General features: G+C 38.0%; 1 protein-coding gene across 4 annotated transcripts in view; it reads left to right on the top strand.

Moving 5' to 3' along the window:
- Positions 1–22,500, top strand: part of megf6b (multiple EGF-like-domains 6b) — a 161,057-nt gene that overhangs the window by 25,876 nt on the left and 112,681 nt on the right. For all 4 annotated transcript variants that reach the window (XM_067431036.1, XM_067431034.1, XM_067431035.1 and 1 more), the window contains one exon: positions 21,920–22,042. In XM_067431036.1, the coding sequence (XP_067287137.1) occupies positions 21,920–22,042 (123 nt within the window). The remainder of the gene's footprint in view (positions 1–21,919; positions 22,043–22,500) is intronic.

The following is a 22,500-nucleotide window of genomic DNA, read 5'->3' as shown; positions in this document are numbered from 1 at the left end:
GACTACAAGCTCATTTTTTGTTTTAAATTAAAATATAACTATAAACTAGAATAAAATATAAATAAAAACTGAATGATTGATAAACTGATAAACAAAAATGATTCATGGATTTTTACATATGTTTTAATTAGTGCTGTCAAAACGATTAATCTCAATGAATCGCATCCAAAATAAAAGTTGGCATTTACATAATATATGTGTGTATGCTGTGTATAATTATTATGTATTTATAAATTCACACATATACATGTATTTTAGAAACATGTGTTGTGTGTATATAAAATATTTGTAGTATTTTTTGCAGTTAAATATCCAAAAACCACTAGGCCAGTGTTATATATTTTGCACTTCTTACAATATCCCAAATGTTTCCAACTATTTGTAAGTTGTGAGAAAATTGATATTTTAACCAATTAACCGCGACGTGTAAGGAAGTCGCCTGTCATTTGCGTCATATCTGTGTTATTCTCGGTTTCTGGTTTTATTTGGTAGAAGTGCTTTACTCTTAGCAGTGTGAACATGTCACAGCAGCCGCTGAGCGAACACACAGTAATGTAATAACATAATTTCAACACACTTAAATGTATCTAATATGATAAACAGAGCAGTGTTACCTCATACTCATGACTGGAAAGGCGGAAATGGCGCCGGCAACTGTGGCATAATAAAAGTCCCGCTGCTTGCTCAGCTCCTCAACACTCGGCCCTGCTCTGCTTCCTAACTACAGTAACGTTAATAATCACATCTATGAATATGATTTCTGCCCGAGTCCTATCCTGATTCTTTCCCACTGGCTGTGAGGTGAAGAACATGTCCTAAGATTCTGCGCTCAAACTTGGCATCACCAAACTACACCTTTGTTTTGAATAGGTGACCTCTGGCGGACAGAAAAGTTACATAGTGCAGCTTTAATATTAATATATTTAATATTATATTTTTATCTATTATATACATAATAATTATACACAGTACACACACAAAAACACACAAATCATTTACACTTATTTATTCTGCTAATGTTTAATGAATGAATCATATAATTGACTCAGTGATTCTTTTTTTTTAATCAGTTCAATTGCGCCATCCAAATGAACTGAATCACAAAAATGAACTGGACTTCCCAAAGTATCACATGACAAAGAAGGCATTACATTAGAGCAAAGCTGCATGCACTGTAGAAATCTGTAGTTAAGTTAGTAGTTAGTACTTTCTGTTCACTGTAAATGCTCAAAATAATTCATTGATTTGAGTAGAGCCAACTCAATTTAAAACAAATTAGTTCAATCAAATGATGAATCACACTATGAAGTATTTAGAACTTTCTTTTTTTTGAGTTGACAAAACTGACACATTTTAAGTAATCTGAAGTGTTTCATTGTTTTGAGTTTTATTAACTATTTTCTTTTAATTTTGACTAACTTAAATTGAACTGTAACTGGGCTGGGATTTCTATTTCCCAGCATGCTTTGCCAGAACACTCTAAAGGGAAAGGAAATGCTCAAATTTAGTGTTATATAATGTGTTTTTTGTGCTAGATTAATGTAGGGCTGTACTAGAATAATCGAATATTCGAATATTCGTTCAGTGAGGTGGCATTCGATTTTCAGTTTTGAGATTTGAATATTCTTTTTTTTTTCTTTCAACACGTGACTTCCGTCGCGGACTCATTCTCACTCATGCTTGAAATAATAATAATAAATTTAAAAAAACACCGCAACATGCTTTCAATAAAAGCATCGCGCATTTTAAAGATTTAAATTAACAAAAAGTCAGAATAAGACAAAATAAATCCCTTATATAGAATAAAACTAATTGTAATAGATATTACATTTTGTGTCATTTTAAAAACAATTCATTTATTCTTATTCAACTGTTTATAAGCATGCTACCGTGTTCTTTATTTATTACAGTTCATTGAAATCACTGTGTGTTACTAATTTAATTTCTGTTTTGGGATTCATTTTTTTTAAAGAAAGGTTCGTTATTAATACCTTATTAAAGTTCTTGCTCTCAACAGACTTTGTGTTTTGTATCACTTGTGCACTGTCCGTTTTCGGAGCATAAACCTGCCTGTGTAATGCGTACCGGAAACTGTTGTATTTAAAAGATTATTAAATGTTTATTAATATTTAAAGAATGTGTGCCACCTGATCATATTGCACCAAATGCAACACTGCACTCCACTGGGTCTGCCGCAACACATTTACGATGCCGAAGAGTGAAACGTGAAGTCGTGAAAGATGATACAAATGCAAACCGACACTATTATTATATATTTAGCCCCACCCACCGAAGCTTCGAATATTCGATATTGATTGCCACCTAAGCTTCGAAGCTCAAAAAATGGCATTCGAAACAGCCCTAGATTAATGTTAACTTGGAGATTCAGTAGTGTTTTAAGGGGGGGGTGAAACACTCAGTTTCAGTCAGTGTCATGTCAATCTTGAGTGCCTATAGAGTAGCATTGCATCATGCATATCTCCGAAAAGTCTTTATTTTTTTTATAATTATATAAGAAAGATGCGCTGTTCCGAGTCTTTCCGAAAAAAGCCGACCGGGTGGGGGCGTATCGTGTGAGCGGAGCTAAATAATGACGTGTGCGCGCCGCTGTTATTGTGTTGAGTGCGTCGTAAAGCTGTGTCATCCCTAACAGCGGGAAAAAACTTTATTCAAAATAAAAATATGGCTTTTAATCAGATACAGCCATACATCTATGATCCGGAATCAGACCCAGAGGCTGCAGTTGAACAGGAGCAGCAGCAAAAACGACTAGAGCAGGACGTCTCTATGTGGTAAGTTACAAGTTATACACTAACTATATAATATGCTTAGCGACTTGTGTTATTTACATATTTATTCTTGAATTATATCGTCGTATTTTTTGTCTTTGAAGGTGTACATGTGGGAAGTGCACTTCTTGCTAGACTACAATCAAACCGTTATTCCATGATTTTAACTTTAACGTCACGTTTTTAGAACACCATGTCAAGCGCGAGTGTTACAACGTGTATGTGTGTGTTATCGCGTGGTTTGTGTAGACAATTGTACTAAGCGGACTGGTTTTGCACGGCAGGCTAGTGTTTACATAGAAAGACACGGAATAGTAGCGCATTTGAATGCGGAAGCGCGCTTATTTAGTTCAACATATTTCCCCCCTCTTTGTGTATTGTTGTTTGGAGTGCTTTTACAATACACAAACATAAAGTTACACATATAGTGGCCAGCTAAACAAATGTACACGCACTACACATCGCATGCTCCATTGATCAATTAACTATACGTGATCATGTTTGGGCTACTTGATGAGCATAGGCAAAAACACAGACATTTGAAGCAGTCTCACTCACCGCCTGCGGTTCTAACGTTGGGACCTTTATCGTTGGGACTGCTCCATCCTTCAGCATTAGGCGATCGGAAAATCCGGCGTCGAACTGGGCCTTGTTTATGAAACAGTTGGCACCGAAATGTAGTGAACAGACATAAACCTTTGCGCAACTCAGTTGCTGATCCGGAAAAGCAAATTCCATCCACTGTCCATCTGTACAGGACTATCTTGGTCTGGCAACCAAAAACGCACTTATTTGGTGACATTGTTAATTTCTTGAAGTCACATCACCTGTGCAGCGCAGCCTACGAGCCAGCGCTTTGATGGGCGTAGCCTGTTGCTTTCGCTCTTTCTCTCTCTCTCTCTCTCTCTCTCTCTCTCTCTCTCTCTCTCTCTCTCTCTCTCTCTCTCTCTCTCTCTCTCTCTCTCTCTCTCTCTCTCTCTCTCTCCCTCTCTCTCACTCTCTCTCACGCTCTTCCGGTAGAATTGTCCGTACGGCCCATACAAGGAAATTCCGACCTATTAACGTCAAGTGGACCCATGATCTAAAAAAAACTTGCCGAAACTTATGACTAACGGGAAGTAGTATTTTTGACAAAGAAATACTCCCATCAAACGTCCACCTTAACTTTTGAAACTTTGTCTATGTTTAGGATGGGACTCCAAGTCTTTAACAGTGTAAAAAGATCAGTATGCATGAAACAGCATTTCACCCCCCCTTTAATGTTTTATGATAGTTTAGGGTTATTTCTTAACTTAAAAAAAGTATGTAACCGATTGCCTCAATTGTTTTGTAGTTTTGCCAACTTATTCGGGTTTACAGAGTTACTACTAATACTCTGTATGGCAGAGTTTGGCCTCTCTGACCCGACTCCAGTAACGTTACTGTTCTTTACGGTTCACAGCCATTGCTTTCAATGCTTTTTTTATCAGCCCGTCTTCAGGCTATTAAAGTGGACATAAATGATTTAATCCAAGTGAATTGCTCAGCTAATTTCTCCTTTCACATCCTGTGTGCTGAGCTTTATTTAAGTTTGTTTAATGGGCCATTAGCTCAGGCACGTTTGTGCTTTTCTCCAGCTACAAATGTCCTCAGGCACCTCCTGCTTTTATGGAATGTAAAAGTTGTACATCTGTGTAATGTAGAGGTTTTCACAAACTGATTGAAGTCTAGAATTCACATTGAGTGAAACGGATGGTTCAAATGCATTTTAAACGGTTTTGGTTGTGTTATAGTTTACTGAACATAACAGCTTAAACTCACCTTGACCTGGTCCTATAGTTACCAGGCCTGCATGGGAAACTCTGGAGTTGTAGTAGTAGCTCATCCACACGGCTTTACAATAATTGAGCTAGAGTTTATCCATGGTCACGTGTCTGCTTTCTCGTATCTGTAAAACATATGTTTAACATTGCACGTTCCATCATGAGTGGTGTGTAATTCAGCCAATGGATCTGTGAAACATCACTCTAAAATAGTCGGCTGTCATGCAACAATCTGAAAATCATTGCCTGAAATGTTTGAGTATATCTGCTTTACGTTTTGATGTTCGTCATCGGCAGCTTGACAGCCACTCGCAGTCACACGTTTTATCCTTTTTTACAGTTTTTCCGGTCATTGCACATCAATTTGAGCTGCCTTTTCCGGGAACTTTTCAAGTCCTTTTCAGCATGTGTAATGTCACACTGCATAATTCCAATGGAAAATCCACCTCTAAGCAGACAGACTCATTGACGTTCCTGTCACATTTGCCACATTGTGTGTTTCAAGGAATTAATCAGTTATTAAAAAATCTGGTTCGTGTGCAGCGTACCATGACCCAGAAAATTCTCCACGGGTGAAATGGCCACAGCAGGACAATAGAGGGCGAGCGTGAAAAGATCGGGCTGATACGACACGCACAACGGGTTCCTCCTTTCTCACAGTCTATCATTATAAGACTCCCTCCTTAACCTCTTAAACGCTGAGGACCCTGATCTGGAATGGTGTTATCTAGTATATATACTTAATTTTAAATGAAGCTCTGACCCCATTTGAAAGCTTAGGATGTCTACTTTCTGGAGATATGCATTACTTTGGAATTTGTTTTACATAAAGTAACTTATTTACACTAAATTTCCCTGGGCCGATTTCTGTCTGGATTTGGCCTACCAAAATTGAAAAGCTTCCCATACCCACATACAGTCTAAATTCACAATTTTGCAGCTCAGTTACAGCTCAGACACTTTAAGTTAAAAGTAATACAAGTTTATCACAGTGTTTTATTTAAATTTTAAATGGTTTCTTGTAAAATGACACCAAAAGTGTATATTTAGACCACTGTATGTGGGTATGGGAAGCTTTTCAATTTGGGTTGGGCCCGATCCAGGCGGAAATCCCCAAAAATGGTCCCAGAGCTAAGGAAGTTAAACTAATTGTTTACCCCAAAATGGAAAATTTCGATAAAAATTGTCACTTTAACCCCACATAACTTTTTCAGTTTTAATTTTTGTGTCATTTTAAGAACTCTGATAAACATAATGCAAATGATCTTAAAAAAAAAAAAATTAAATGTGGAAAAATAATATTGAAAATAAATTCAGCATTTTCTGATCGTAAGTGGTTCTATTGCAATGATAATGTATTTAGAATCACCTTTGAGAAGAATTGTAATTAATAACAGTGGAAAATAAAATAATAATAATAATGGAGAAAGTAGAAGTAAATAAATCATCATTAAGATATAAAAAATCCCGAACAGGCTTGATTTTCTTCATCTAACGCATATAAAACATCTTATTTTTTTACTTTTTAGGGCTCTTCTAGAACAGGTTTTCATTCTTTAAAGTTGATGATTTCCCCCATATTCTCCATTGTTGCAGCTCGTCTCTTCCCACACTCTAAAAACTAATACTATGATTTACTAAATTTTTTTGGTGAAACATTTTTACACTAAAAAAATTGAGTAAATTTTAAAGCAGTGAAATTAATTAAAGACACCATAAAAACTGAGTAAATGTAAGTAAAAAAATGAAGTAGATCTGAGTAACTGCATTTGTTACATTAACAAATTCAATTGAGTAGAAAAAATTGGGTAAAAAGCATTTTAAAAACCAATATTTATGACTAATATGAACTGTTTTTATTTATGAGTATTACTAACTTGTATAGTATAACTTTAATTTCCTCTAAACCTTTGTAAAATACTCCACAGTCCACACAAACACACTTATACATGACATGGCCTTTATTGTCGACGAGTACAGCAAAAAACGTAAACGTTACAGCATATATTACTGTTTTGACATACGTTATTTTACAACATTTAAACTCATGTAACAAACATTTTAGAAGTAAAAATGAAACATTTAAAAGTAATTCAAGTGTAATCAACCGGTCTGTTATCCCATTTCCACCGTATCAGCGCTGTTTCTCGAGCCTGAGATGGACTAACGTTAGCGGTCTGCGGGTGGACTTTGAACTTTAGACCGCTGTCCTGCGTTTCATTCGTAGCTGAAAGATGCTGCGAGGCGCCAGACTCCATAACCTGACAATAAACAAACAGTGCCCAGTTTTAATAAGATTTTACCATCCAAATTCATTATATTCATTATCTTTACGAATAAAGTTGTGTGTTTTGAGCAACACAGCAGGCGTTTCAAAGACCAATGCCACACGTTAACTTAAGGTGACTCACACTGTCCCTGTATGTTGTTTTGAATTAAATAAAATGCCTTTTAGCACAGTAATGATTATATAGATAAAACAAAACATACAAACCTGAATTTCACAGAGGAAATGCCCCAATTCTGCGACGCTGAGAAGAAGAAACTGCTCGGGTGACTGAGGAGAATTCAAATATCCGCCCTCACTCAACCGTCGAGCTGTCTTCGCGTCAGAGGGTGGGGGAGGGGTGCATTGTTTTAATCGAATAAACTTAATCAATTTCTTCAGTGTGAGTTAAATATTAATAATCTTGATTTTAATTAAGCAATATTTGTGGTTCTTGAAACAGATCAGTTTAATTCTCCATTCTCAAATATTTTGAAATAAATTTTGCAAATGTATTAAGTATATTTAAAATAAATAATTGGTTATTTGAATACTAAATTATTTTAGTGAAAAAAACTTAAATATAACTATACATTTTAGACAAAATTAACTGTTGGATTTTTAGTCAATTATTTTGGTATGTTTAACTAAAACCATCAAGTAAATGATATTGAGAGATTTTATTAAGTTAATAAAGTTAATTATTACTGTGATATTTACTAAGCCACTGAATTATTTTTTAGAGTGCAGTCTGTCAGTAACGCTCTGTTTAGTTCCTGTCTCTATGAAGCTCCTCCTTCTGAAAAGCACACTGAGCTCTGATTGGTTGGCTTGACCAGTGTGCGGTGATTGGTCAAGCGCTTTGATCGTGTTTGGAAATGACCCACCCCTTACCATAACCGGCAGTTTCAACACACTACTAACTCAACCAGGCCCCGTCCCTTTAGCATATTAATATTGGGACGAAAGAAAACATGAGACTACAATAGAGGCGTTCGGAAACAGTGCACAATGATATATTATATACTTTTTTTCATGCTCAAACTGCAACATCACACTCTAAAGAGTCCTGAGACTTCCTGGTAAAATAAAGGTAAATAAAATAAAATAAAGAAAGTTGTAAATGTATAATAGGACCCCTTTAAATAACTCGGGAATGGCTGCTCATGGTATCAGAGAGACCAGTGGGACTCTCTCATTACTGCCACAGTAAACCTGCCTCTGGATAAACCCACAATCCCTGTTTCCTGTCTGGCTTCTTCCTGTTTGTTTCCTTATTTTGCTGCCAGGAGAGAATCTTTAGCCTGTAGATCTTTAAAGTTTCCTGGTGCTGAAAACCTCCAGTCAGAATGAGTTTTCTCTGTGCCTTTCTCTTGCTGGAGTTGGATTCCTTAATCTTTCGTAATTAAGCTGAAAATTCCAAGGCTGTGTTTGACCTGATGAAAGGTCCATCATGGTCGCTCTGGGTCCGGGCATCAGGTGCATGAAGACCTGAAGTTGACGGTGGTCTCAGAGTGAGACTCCAGCTGTCTTTACTGCGCTGACAGATGGAGAGCGCCTTCATTCTGGGATGTATGACACCAAAACTACATTTATGCATTAGGTTTCCTATTTTGAGTGTAATATCTCAGTTTAAACACAAAATGGCTTTCACATTTTACCTCTTTAATAGGATGTTATGAAGTGAGACGGGATGTTTAAAAGGAGAAAATGAGTGTGGGGTTTAGCTTGGGCATCAATAATTGACTGAATTGTGAAAAGTTGGCATTTCCTTTACTTGTAAACAATGCCTAGCAATGGCTCGGTGAACGTGTGTAGCACTGAAGACATTTTGTTTGTGGGGGAAATAATTTGCTCTGATGAATCGCTCACAATAAGTCTAGACACATGGATTAACAAACTAAATAGTCAAATTTGATTTTATATTAACTTAGCAGTTAATATCTGATCATGGTTTACAGTAGACATGACATGATGTTTTATGTGTGTTTGAGCAGTGTGTGTGTGTCATGATGATTGCTGTACCCTAGAGGCAGCTCTGTCAGGTTGAGATGTGATCAAAGTCTGTCAGCGAAACTTCTTACCTACACACTCATGCAACGACCTTCGTCTGCACCTGCTTTACTGAGTCAAGCCAAAGCCATTAGCTATGCTTCCATCCAAAGTAGAAATATTGCTTACAACTTTTGCTAATAAAGCAGTTTCAAGTACAAAAACGCCACTTCCTCATAATATCACTAAGAAAATTAGTGGAAGCCAAGCCACTGTATATAATAATGTTCCTATATATAATGTATAACTTTTTTTTTAATTTAAGAAATTATACTCTAAATAAGTAACTTGCTTGCATCGTTGTTGCCTTGCATCATTTTCGTCGCCAATCAACTTTTTTTTTTTTTTGATAACTTATTAATTAAATTAGCATGTTAAATCAACAGACTAGCAAAGTGAACAGTGGGTCATTCCCTAGTCAGTTAACTCACATGATCCACATACTCGGAGCAGCTTATGCAGTAATTTGGACATTCCTCCGATCCCTACAGGCTCCAACTCAACATTCCCAAGTCCGTCAGGCCCAAACAGGTAGCCCTCAGATACAGAGCGCGGGTTAAAGATCAGCCCTGCGGCGTTTGTGAAACATATTTTGTCTCTTGTTAACACCAGGAGCTTTGTAAACCAGACCGGATTGAGAGCAAATGAAAACAAATCTTCTGTCTGGACATCAACGTTTTTTTGTGCTGCGTTGGAAAGACACCAACTCAGAGACCATAAGAGACCCTGAGAAAGAAGTACAGGGGTGTGTGGCGTCTGGTTGAACTCAGTCTTGTCAAACCATCCGGTGCAAATCTGCTCTGCTGTTAAGTCTCTCACGTATGCGGTGGGCATCCAACTGAGATGGGGCTGTCGGGAAATTCACTCTAATTCGCTCTTTTGCACAAGTGTGTATGTGTGTATATACAATGCTGATTTGGCCACACACTTCACACAAACACACACACATCAATGCACAAAGCCAGATCCACCGGGTTGACAGGGCGGCCAGGAGGGCGTCTAATTAAGTTTGAATAATGTCAAAGCATCATTAACAGAACTGACACAAATTCTGAGAGACATAATAAGATTCCTTAACCAAAAAACAAGGAACATTTCCGTAGATGTGCTCAGAGGGCGTTTGAGCCCCTATAAAGTGTGTTTGGTCTTCATAAAAACTCATTTTTTTGTGTTTTGGACACATTTGAGCCGTTATTAGGGGTGTTTAGATCCCATAGTTGCTCAAATGTGTCCAAAATCCCAAAATAATCTGAAAGGACGAGTTCTGTCTGTCCTCAATGTGTCTGTTCAGTGGTTTTCACTCTTGTCAACACACACCTTGGGAAGAAGAATTGTGTAAAAACAAAACACAGCTGTTCCGAAAGACAGATATGTGAGGAATTTGAATGGTTTTTGTCTAGTTGAACTCATTGCAAGAAATTCTCTGGAAAGGTTTTGTGATTACGAGAGTTTATAAAATAATCGCTCAGAGATAGTATTTGTATAATCCGTCATTCTTTGTATGGTTAGACGACGTGCTCTGCCAAGTTTCCTTTGCCAAGGGCATGCTGGTAAATATTTAATTTTGGAATTAATTATTGTGCTAATATCTTTGTCTGAGATGCTTCTCTTAAAGCGGGGGTGAAATGCTGTTTCCTGCATATTGAGCTTTTTACACTGTTAAAGACTTGGATTCCCATCCTAAACATAGACAAAGTTTCAAAAACTAATGTTGGACGTTTGATGGAGTATTTCTGTGTTAAAAATACTCCTTCCGGTTTCTCACAAGTTTCAGAGAGTTTTTTTCGAGTATGGGTCTACTTGACGTTAATAGAGCGGAAGGTCCTAGTATGGGCCATACGGCTCTTCTCCCGGTAGGGTGCGCGCGCGTGACTAGAGCGAGAGAGGAAATGCACGCCGTAAACACTCCCTCAGGTGCAGATCCAGTCGTCCGTGACCACTTTTGTCGCGCCGCGCTCCACTTTATTGACATCAAGCGACTTCAACGCTTCAGCACAGGATTCCGGGAAGGCAGCGCTGCATTTGAACCGATTTGAACGCAGAAATGACGCGTCGCAAAGTGGATCTCCACCGTTCACTGCTGTCAGGACTTCACCAAATCATACCAAAGAAGTGCGTTTTTGACGGAGCGGTCCTAGCGATAAAGGTTCGGTCCTGCTTTGGAAGCAGCCGGTGAGTAAAACTGCTTCAAATGTCTGTGCTGTTGGCTCGTCGCGTGAGTAAACATCAGTAAACGACACGATCGCGTTGTTCTATGTATAACCTTACACTGACGTGCAAAACCGTTTTGCTTGCTACTGCTAAGGTTTAGTCGTATACAATAGTCCATAAACCGAATCATGTCCTCATAAACTGCGAGTAAAGACACACAAATGTTGACAGGCCACTAAATACAGTCCATACCACAGAGACAGACGTACTGCTGTTTCTCCTGTTCAATTAATTTCTGCCTCAGATTTGATTCTGGATCAAATATCTATTAGCTGAGATCAATAGCCATGAGTTTCTCCACGCTTGAGGACGTCACCGCTTTGTTCGCGATCGTCATTCTTTAGCTCCGCCCACACGATACATCTCTTATTCATTCTTAATACAAAAAAAACAAAAGAAATCATAATAGATTTCAGGCGAAGCAAAAAAACATCCCACAGTGGTCTATGTATTAATGGAGAGGAGGTAGAGAGAGTCTCAAGTTTTAAGTTTCTGGGAGTTCATATTACTGAGGACCTGACCTGGACTTTAAACACCACCTGCATCGTCAAGAGAGCCCAGCAAAGACTTTTCTTTCTAAGGACCCTGAGACGCAACAAGCTTCCCCAGAGGCTGCTGATCACCTTCTACCGCTGCACGATAGAAAGTGTTCTAACTTATTGCTGTACTGTGTGGTATTCCAGCTGCACCGTTACGGAAAAAATAGCCCTGCAGCGGGTTGTGAAGACCGCCGAAAGGATTGTCGGCTCTCCACTTTCAAATTTGAGTGACATCCATTCAAACCGTCTTCTCACACGGGCTACAAATATCCAGCAGGACCCCTCACACCCTGGAAACTACTTTTTCACTACTCTCCCCTCAGGTAGATTAAGAACTCCGCGAACACATACCAACAGGCTACATAACAGTTTCTTCCCAAGAGCTGTGGACAGGCTGCAGAAGTCATAGTAACTTTCACCGAAAACACTAACATTCAGTTACCCAAAGAACATGTAGACATATTTATATGCATGTATGCATACAACATTCACATACATACATATGCAGATAAAGCTGTCATACCTGGGCTATGTGCAATAACGGACTATATTGGACATTATTGGACCATGTCCATTAATGAATGATCCCCGTGGGTAAAAATGTGTCCTAAAAATTGGCTAATGGGCTCGGGACACACATGATCTTGTGCCATAACTTGTGTGTTTTTAATGTATTTATTATATTATGGACTGAATGTATATTTTTGTATTAATTGTTTTTATGCTGCTAATTAGATTGTTCCGAACATAATTTCGTTGTATAAACATTTACAATGACAATAAAGATCTAATCAATACGCCTCCAGGCGCTCGTTTTTTTCCGGAAAGACTCGGTACAGCCCATATTTCTTTAATAAATATAATAAAACTAAAGACTTTTCGGAGATATGAAGGATGCAATACTACTCAATAGGTACTCAAGATTGACATGAGATTGACTGAAGTTTCTGTGAGTGTTTCACCCCCCCTTTAATTCCTTTGGAGAAATAAAAATAAACTGAAATGAGATGATTGCTGACATACAGTAAGAGTTACACAAGGAGCGTGAGGAGCAGCTCAGATCGTTTGCTCTTGGAAGAACTTTGATGAGAAATGATTGAGTTCATATCGAGATCTCTTTCTTCAGTTTGCTATCATTGGTATCTTGGCAAATTTGAGCACAGTTTAGGACATTATTGAGATTTCTTCTGAAACTCTAGAGGAGACACGTGAGATAACTGGGGTCTTTTTCTCAGGAGAAACAGCTGAGAAGCATAAGATATAAGCAAAAGTATGTATATATATATATATATTTTTTGGCTCTTCATGTAGTTTCATTGCTGTCTCCATCCATCCATCCATCCATCCATCCATCCATCCATCCATCCATCCATCCATCCATCCATCCATCCATCCATCCATCCAAAGCGGAACTGCTGAAAAAAGCTTTTAATTAAAGCATCATAAAGGAGATAATTGTTGGCTCTACATACACGGCTGCCTGTCAGATGTTAGTCATGCATGTGTGTGTGTCTGTGTACAGATGTGGTCACATTAAAAACAGAAATATCTTTTATACAAGTACACAGACACGAACACTTGCCCAATGCTTTGCAAGTTTGCGAGATTCTTTGTGCTTGTACCACAAATCAAATGACACTATCAACTATAGATTCATTTAAAAGCCACATGCATTTATTTAAGATCTGAGCAGAGCAGCTGCAGATGTTTGAGGATAAACACAAATGATTAGCTGTAAAAGTCTCTGATACAGATTCACAGCGGGAGTCGAGTTTTATGTGGTCGAGAGAACAGAGATGGTCTAGTTTATTCGCTCTCTGCTTTAAATAAACGGTGCGGTCAGCGCTGGAGGCCGTCTGCAACGATCTGTTATTAGTTGGTGAGTTATGCTTTGATATCTGCATGTCATGAATATGTTTTGTTGTTGTTATCAGGAGATGAATCAAAGTAATGCAAGCCTGGGGAACTCGGTTATTTTGAGTGCATTGGCGTTAGAGAGGGTCATCTTCGCAATCTGCTCTACAGGTGAAGAAAACAGCTGTATACCATCCCATAACTCGTGTTAGAAATTCTTTGCATGGTTTTAAAATGTGCGGTTGGACTGTACGGTTCAGTTGCATGAAGTAGTTATACAAATTTGACTTTCTTTGTCTAAAGAGATCCATCTTAAAATGAACATTAGATAAGTGAGACTCCGTCTTATTAATGCATGTGAACAGATGTGGTTGATATTTTGTTTAGAGAGTTATGACAGTGGCAGTTGTTATGGATTATGTGTGGCTGCAGTATTTCATATGTCTTGAACTGTGGCCCTTTTTTTTCTGCTGGCTTATTTTAAGTGCACTATGTAGACAGCAGGGGGCAGTGTGTACTCTCTGTTGCACAGTAGCTACAGTGTCAATGATGATGGATGAGGCACGTGATTTTTCCCTTTTTTCTTTATATTTCTTCAGCAGTTTCTAAGTATAAGAAATAAATTGAGATTGCAGAGCTTTAAACACTGGAAGACAGTCGTGCCCTTCCAGATGTGAGTTTGAGCCAGATGCCTTTGGCTTCCCTGATGAGTGTATTTATGTGCTGGACGGCTGGTATCTTTCTGATGTTGGTGACCCTTAGAGATGCTATCTGGACGCTTTTCTTTGGCTCTGTCTGACCCGTAGGATCCAACAGCTGTGCCAAGTTACGGTACGGACCCCCGTCTACATAGAAACACATTTTTGACTGCATGAGAGGAAGTCACACAATGCACGTCTGGAATGCAAACACGCACAAATCTCTCTGAGAGTCTCACAGTTTAACACATAAAAGGGTCTGAGAGATTGCTGGAGGTCTGATGGAATGTCAAAAATAAATGTGTTTTTTCTGTTGCATTTTTATCTTGACGTAGTTCATTCTTCAAAACCAGAGTATCAGTATAAGCATGTTTGAAAACACGAATATAGAAGAAATGCTATACTTTTGCCGTAGATTTAGTGGTTCTGACAAGTGGTTTGTGTGCATTAGATGCACATATGGCAAAGGCTCAGACTAGAGGTTAAACAGATTTTCTCAAGCAGTAAAACATATATCAAGTTTTATGTGTGTGTTGTGTGCATATCTGCACATCTGTGTGTGTTCGGGATAATAGATTTATAACTTACAGAACCAGAAACATTCCGTATGAATTCTTTTCCTGCAGAGGCAAAGGAAATGAAATGAAAATGGTCATTGTTTACTCTTTTTTTTTTTTGCTTAGAAAGACACTTCTCAACAGTCTCTAGTTATGAAACATGAACATAAAGATTATTGATATGTGTTTTCCGAGTTAGGATCTGATGAATATCCATTTAAACATCAGCTGGCTCTTTGTTAGTGATGTCAGAGGTCTGTTTGTGTGTTGTAACATGAAGCCGCCAACATCATTGAATCCACTCCATCAAATTCCCAGCCAGTTTTCCGTCAAGACAAATCACATTGTGCAAAAAGATATAAACATGACATTGTCTCAACACAACCTGCATCTGAAAGTTATGCTCTAGAAGGAAGGACGGAAGGATGAAATGTAATTTCTAAGATAAAATCATGTCTTTCACAATAACAATGGTTCAGTCATTGGAGCGCTGATTTAAACAGAATGAGCTTGTTTATCTGCACCAGGCGACTCGCTCGAGATTGCAGATGTTATCGAGACTCTCACTGCAGAAATTAGACAGATTTTGTTGTCAGAAACACACTCAGTAAGCTTATATGGCAAGTTTATTAAGCACATTTTTATGTACACCTTGGTAATTTTACATCATAAAAAGTAATTTAAAAGGAAAAAAAGAAGATATATTTAGTCTAAGAATGGGGAAACGGTATGAGAGCTTGTTTCCACCACAGAATAAAACATTTTAAAAGATAATTGCGACTTTTTGTCTCACAAGTGTGAGTTTACATCTCACAATTCTGACTTTTTCCCCTTCAGAAGTGCATGATAAAAAGTCTGAATTACGAGATATAAAGTCAGATTTGCCTGATACATAAATTATCTTTATTAATAATGTAACTAAAAATGTAATGCAAGTTAATATTTCTCTGAATTAGATAGACAAGTATATTGTTACAGTATAAATGATGTCTGTTGTGATTGGCTAACCTCTTTGCATGTGAAAAGGAGCACAGCGTCCGGGTTACGGATGTAAAAACTCCATTCATTTTCTCCATAGGGAAATTAATTGTGAACGATGACTTCTAAACCTTTAAAGACAGCTCTACTGTGAGCTCAGAGGTTGTTAATCGATGGTATTAGCATGCATTATTTAGTCTATTATTTTTATTATGGTTTTCAGACTTCTAAAACAGGCAATAACAGACAACAAGACCCTTCATACAACAAAAATCTGTGCAATATGGAAAAAAATACAAAAAAAGGAGACAATATTCATAGCAAACCTCTGCTACAAGTATAAATCAATTGCAGAAAAGGATTATTACAGATCTTAAAAGAATAAATAAATAAGTAGTCCTTCTGCCTGCATTATTTCAACTTAGTTTTATAATTTTCGCATTTAACGGTGGAATTCCTAACAACTACATTACCCATGATTCTGTACAGAAAATTACACCAATCAGAGTCAAAACAAGCAACAAGTGCCAAAATAGCTTGCTAGCTCCGCCCACTTCCATGAAGTGGCTTATAACGCTTTAAAGCAGCACTGGGTAACTTTTGCTCTCGGGGTCCCCCTACAGTTGGGAAAAAATAATGTCCCCTACTACTGTCATAAGATCTGTCGTCCTACAACAGGGGATGCCATCGCGCGTGCATTTGTTGACATGACAGCCCTGATAGCCCTGAACTAGTAATGCGTCGGCCGTCTCATAACCCGCGGACCCCGTATGTCTATTTAATGGTCGCGGGTGCGCGGCAGGTTGTAAAAATATATACAGTGGTGCGGCGTGGGCCAAATAACTTCATAAAAGCGGCGCCACGGGTTGGTGCAGCACTAACAGTTCCCCTGAACACTGCAGGAGTTCACATGCAGGTGTTCTTCTGGCGTCGCGTGTGAAATGTCTTCATCCCAGGTACAGTCACTGCCATATGCTTCAGCATGTCATATGAATATAACTTCATGGGTTTTATTTTTTTCAAACGCCAAATAATCACTATGCTCACGTTTACAAGCCAGCGTCATTATAGTAGTCTATTGGTTACCGTTTTACAGAATCTATATGATACTTCAGTTCAATGTTTGAGTGGTCGGTAATCACCGTAACAAGCAGGACAGCATCGGTCGGGCACGCCTCCTTCAGCTCACGCCGACGAGCAAACGCTGGTCACATGCTGATCCTCGTCCTGCCTTTAATCACATCACTTTTTCGTTTCCTCTTATTGCTTTCCTCCAACAAAACCTTTTCTTTCTTATTTATCTGTGTTGCTTCGGACATGACTATATTATCCGACAAACAAAGTTGGGCTCGCACGTCCGAATGTAAGGAAGTGTGTGTGTTGGTGGAAGTGACGTATATGCCGTAAAGCAGTCGAATTTGGTAGTTCTTTTTGTTCTCGGGTTACTACCCGAAACCCGAAGTTTAAAAGTACGATTAAAAACGAGACAGACCCCATCAGGCTATGGCAGACGTGTCATTCAACCTATTGTAAGCCGATGTATCATCACAAGAGTCTTGAAAATATATTACCAAGGGTGAAAAGTTACCTAGTGCTGCTTTAATAAAGACTTTTTAAAAACCCCAATGGGAAAAATGTATTTAAAAAATATAAATGTATAAAAGTTATCACTCGTAAGATTATGAAGTGAATATACTGAGATGATTACCGTGATGGTTTCTAAATTATTTCTAAACGATTTTTGACTGTTTTGGGATTGATTAGTTCATTTTCAGTGTATGTTACACAGCGCCGCTAATGCTTGGCAGACTTCATTATGTGGACATGACCCCTGACCTCACTGACCCTGCACAGCGCCGCTGACGCCCTTCACACCCTGCGTCTCCCTGCAGGTGTGTGGCCTAAAGCGGGAAGATAACGCTGCTGTTCCTCCAGGGTGTCTCTTTCAGGTCCTTGGCCAGCAGGTTGGTCTCGGGTCATGAACGGGGTCGTGACCTCTCGTGAAGGAATGTGGTTTGTCTCCATTTCCTTGTTGATGTTACAGTCTGGATGTAGACGACTACATGTGAAGGTTGATGTTATGAATTACTGATCTGTCCCTCATGTTATTCTCATGGACATCATTTTTGCAGGATTGACAGCTGAAGCTTTAAAACGTTACAATATTGGTTGTAGACATTAGCCATTAGTTAATGCAATAGTTAACTTAACACAATTGAACAATTAAGTTAATATTAATAAAATATTATTAATGTAAATGTTATTAATAAAGTAATATAAAAATAACCTAATTAACTTTTTGTTAAAGTATGTTTTTTGTTATTTAAGCATTTAGCAGACCAATTAATTAAAGGTAGGGTAGGTAGGACTGATCCAAAACACTTTTGTCCAAATGTGTTTAAGCTTTCTTTATATGTCAATACATAATTCAAATGTAAGTACTCTGAAAAAGAGAGTATAAAAACCGAGTGACTCTACACTTTTTAATCTGTAATAAAAACAGCTCATTATCTTCGTTCGGGACGAAACAAATGATTGGCTTGGGCGACTATCACTCTCTCTCGCTACCATGGCGACCTCGGCAAAATAATGGCAGAGAAAGAGCATTTAAAATTCACAGTGCAGGGTTTTGCAGTCAGCGAAGGCAAACAATGCAAAAAAGGAAGACAGTACGAGAAAAGGCAATGCACAGAAAGTCTTTGGATAAACAAAGAAATCAAACGCGAGGAAATATCTGCGTGGGTTTTTTTAACGATGGTGAGAACTGAGGGACCTGAAAAACGACTCATTGCTGGCTGTATTTCTGCTGGACAGGTCATCTTTCCTTTTGATTTGATTATAAATATTTTTGGTTTATGTTTTCATGAAGCATGTATCAAGAGCACGTGAAGCTGCCTAATATAGCTAACATAACATTACTTAGCATAAAGTTACAATGTTATACACTTAGCCATTAGTAGAGATGATAAATACTCAATATGCTTAGCTCAAGTTGATCGCTGTTGAGTTGAATTTTGCAAAATTAACTTAACAAAATGCATGTGTAAGAGCTAGTACACGCATCCAGGGACTTTTTTTTTAGAGCTAAGTTAGCTTTAGCTGCTACTAATCAACAATGCTTTCATCATGGGAACTCTTACATGCAAAACACAGTATATGTTATGAATCTTACCCAAAATTCATCTTCATCACAGTATAACTGATGTTATTGGGAAAACATGATGCTACCCATTTTCTTTGCCTTATAAATATAACTAGCTCGTTACCAAATCAAACAAAAATATATTTTAAACCTGAGCAGTATCGATATTCTAGCTTGACAGTGAGTACTAAAAGACATCTTATTTGTTTATATTCATACTGATAAAGTTCGATTTTGTATTACATGTGAATGTGATTCTGACATGATGTCACTACATGCACACCGCTCCTCTCAGGTAAATAATGCGTCTTCCAGCTGATTGGTCGGTGAGGCGCGTTCATGTGTTTTGGGGGCGTGGCTTTGGAAAGAGCCCATAAGGGAGAACGTGGAGTGAATGGAAATAATGAGCCATCTTTAAAGGTCCCGTTCTTCGCGATTCCATCTTTCAAACTTTAATTAGTGTCAACTGTTAGAGCATAAATAATACCTGTAAAATGATTAAGCTCAAAGTTCAATGCCAAGCGAGATATTTTATTTAACAGAAGTTCCCTTTCAAAGCCTACAGCGAGCGTCTGGTTTGGACTACACCGCTGCACTTCCTGCTGTAATGACGTCACTAAAACCGTTTGTTGACTAACCCTCCGCCCACAAGAACACGCAAAATAGGGGGCGTGGTCTCGTTGCTCTCCCACATGGAGAAGAGCGCGCATTCAGCGCTTGCATCGCCCCGTTATGGTAAGAGGCGGGACCTTTCCGGGCAAAGTGCGCTAAGCTGCTGTCCAATCACAACACGGGAAGCGCTGGCCCAATCAGAACTCGTTACGTGTTTCTGAAGGAGGGACTTCATAGAACAAGGAACGTTTTTAGGACAGAGGAAACAGCGCTGTACAGATAAGTCAATTGTGTGAAAAAAACTGTGTTTTTTTTACACGCAAAACATGAACTCATGTTATATTGCACACTGTAAACATAATCAAAGCTTCGAAAACATGCGAAGAACGGATCTTTAAAACAGTCGTGAGAGGTCTACACACACTAAATTTTTCCTTTAAGGGATTTAAACAAAACAGGAACAAAAAATAATTAGTCAAAGAGCCAACAATATTTGTAATATACAATGCCATATTTATTAGAATGCAAGAAAAGAGAGAGAGAAAAATATATATATATATATTTTAGATGCAATAATGTGTTTTGTTCCCATGAAATGTTTTTCTACAACATTATGTAATCAGCTACTGCATTTAGAACTAATTATTAATACAATTTTTTTCAGTAGTTTATTTGTAATATTAAGTGATGTAAAAATTGATATATTTTTTATTGTTAGCTCATGATAAATAAAGCACTTTGTGTCTGCTGGGCGGAAACCTTGAATCTCCATATTTCGTCATTTTTTTCTTTTCATAAATCATTACTATTGGTCACCTTTTACATCTGTCTGTGGATTTTGCAAATATCTAAGAAATTAAAATAATTAAAAAAAAGAACGTGATGAAACCTCATAACTTCATTGGGTCCTCAACCTGTCAGTCAAACCTCGTAACTCCACCGAAATTATTTGAGCTTGATTTTTGGTAAAATTTTTTTTAAATGTCTGACCACAGTTCAGCCACGGTATCAACCTTGACCGCAAGGTTTTTCCCATTTCCTGAAAGTAGGGTTTTTGGTGGTATGAGGTTTCCGCCCTACAGCAACGATATAGTATGAATGCATAGAACCTTATTTTAAACTCTTATTATCAGTTATTATCAGATTATGTTTTCCATGAAGCTGATATTCTAATATTAGAGTTATGGTTTGCACCATAGCCTAGTCTTTATTTCCATAATGCATTAACTTGTATTTTGAATTGCACTTGTGAAGCATTGTATTCTACCTTTACACGTCAAACTAAAACATATTGAGCAGATTTTCTCAAAGATTTATAAACCTCAGAAGTTTTCTACATGTGTAATGGTGTGACCAGGAAATCCATTCACTGATTCATTATGTTTAATTCCCTCCTCCTGCACACATCGCTCTGCTCTTCAGGGGCCAATTTGTTGTGGCGAGGATTTTACAGAAATAATGTTTTGGGAAACCGACAAACCGATTTTCTCATAAACATCTCCATGTGTTTGAGTGTGTGAGCTGGATGTGTGATGGGAGTTGTTAAACATCTGTGTTGAAACCTGAATGAATGGCGAAACCTCTCGCTGTGAGGCTGGTTGGCCTGTTGAAGGACATCATTTTCCAGCAATTTCATTTTTTTGATGAACTTAAAGTGGTTTGAGGTCAGTGATTGTGCCAATTAAATGCCGAAACATCCCTCACCACCCCATTGAGATGATTTGTGTCCACTGGAAAAAATAAGTGGTTTTGTTGAGCATGGAGAGAAAGCACTTTCTGCTTTTAGGACTATAATACTTGTATTTTCTCATAGCAAAAATGCATCAAACCTTCTGACATTACAAGCATCAAAATGCTCATAAAGAGTAAAGATATGGAAACTGAAAAACTGCCTAAGTGACGCTTTCTCATGAGCACTTTCCGATGAAAACTTAACCGGCGGTCCAGATTTCAGTAGCTTCAACTAAACAATATTAAAAAAAAACTTGTCAAATTCAGTTAAATTGAAGATCAGCTGAATGAGTCTTTAATGACACATGATTTACTTGTTGGCAGCAGACTGTCATGGGCTAAATCTCTTTTTATTCTGACTGTTAGGTTGTTTTTGAGATGGAAAGACTGCGCATTGAAACAAAGTATTATGTTTTAGTTTGGCAATGAATTTCCACCAATAAGTGCTTGTTGAGACCTCAGATGACCTAGATTTTCTGAAGACAGTGTAAGTGGTTGCAAGAACATTTGTATTTTATTTTTATAAAATGATGCTTGATTGAACAATCCTGTCAATTGCAGAGGCGTGAAGTTTCATACTTGTTCTGTATGAATGCGTTCACATCTGGAGCCATATGGAGACGATTGTCCAGATCTGTAAAGGCTCTGTATTTCAGACTGTAATGTGTTTGTTCTCTCTCACTGTCAGATGTGAACGAGTGTGAAGAGACCAACGGAGGGTGTGAAGCTCTGTGCTGTAACACTATTGGAAGTTTCTACTGCAAGTGTCCCGCTGGTCAAGAGCTCAAGGAGGACGGCAAGACCTGCCAGGGTGAGTCCTGTTCTCTCTCGGGTTCTCTGTGCGTTTTCAGCAAAGCTGCTTTATCTAAAGCTATTCCTGTCATTCCAGCTCTAGAACTCCAGAATGGAGTCAAACTCTATCTCTTGCTTTTTCGTTCAGTTAGGAAATTTTGCAATTCCAGTTTGGAATCTCATGCAGAATTCTAGAACTGTAGAAAATGTATGTAACAAGGCCCACCTTGAAATAAACATCAACACAGGTTCATTTAAATACAAACTCCCCAAGATTTATTGGTGGCTTTACAGAGCAGTTATATAGATATACATTACACAGGATGCTCTACAGACAAGTTAACCAAGCAAGAGTTGGGTATCAAACCATCCAAAATCACACAAGAAATCCATTAAATAAATTCATAATACAGAAAATAAACTCTGTGAAACAAAACACACAATTCATCAAAAAGGTGTTAATGCAAAAATAACCCA

The sequence above is a fragment of the Pseudorasbora parva genome, chromosome 22 (genome assembly GCF_024679245.1).
Source record: "Pseudorasbora parva isolate DD20220531a chromosome 22, ASM2467924v1, whole genome shotgun sequence".
Lineage (NCBI taxonomy): Eukaryota > Metazoa > Chordata > Actinopteri > Cypriniformes > Gobionidae > Pseudorasbora > Pseudorasbora parva.
Note: the sequence above shows the minus strand (reverse complement) of the source record. Positions and strands in the feature narration are given on the sequence as shown.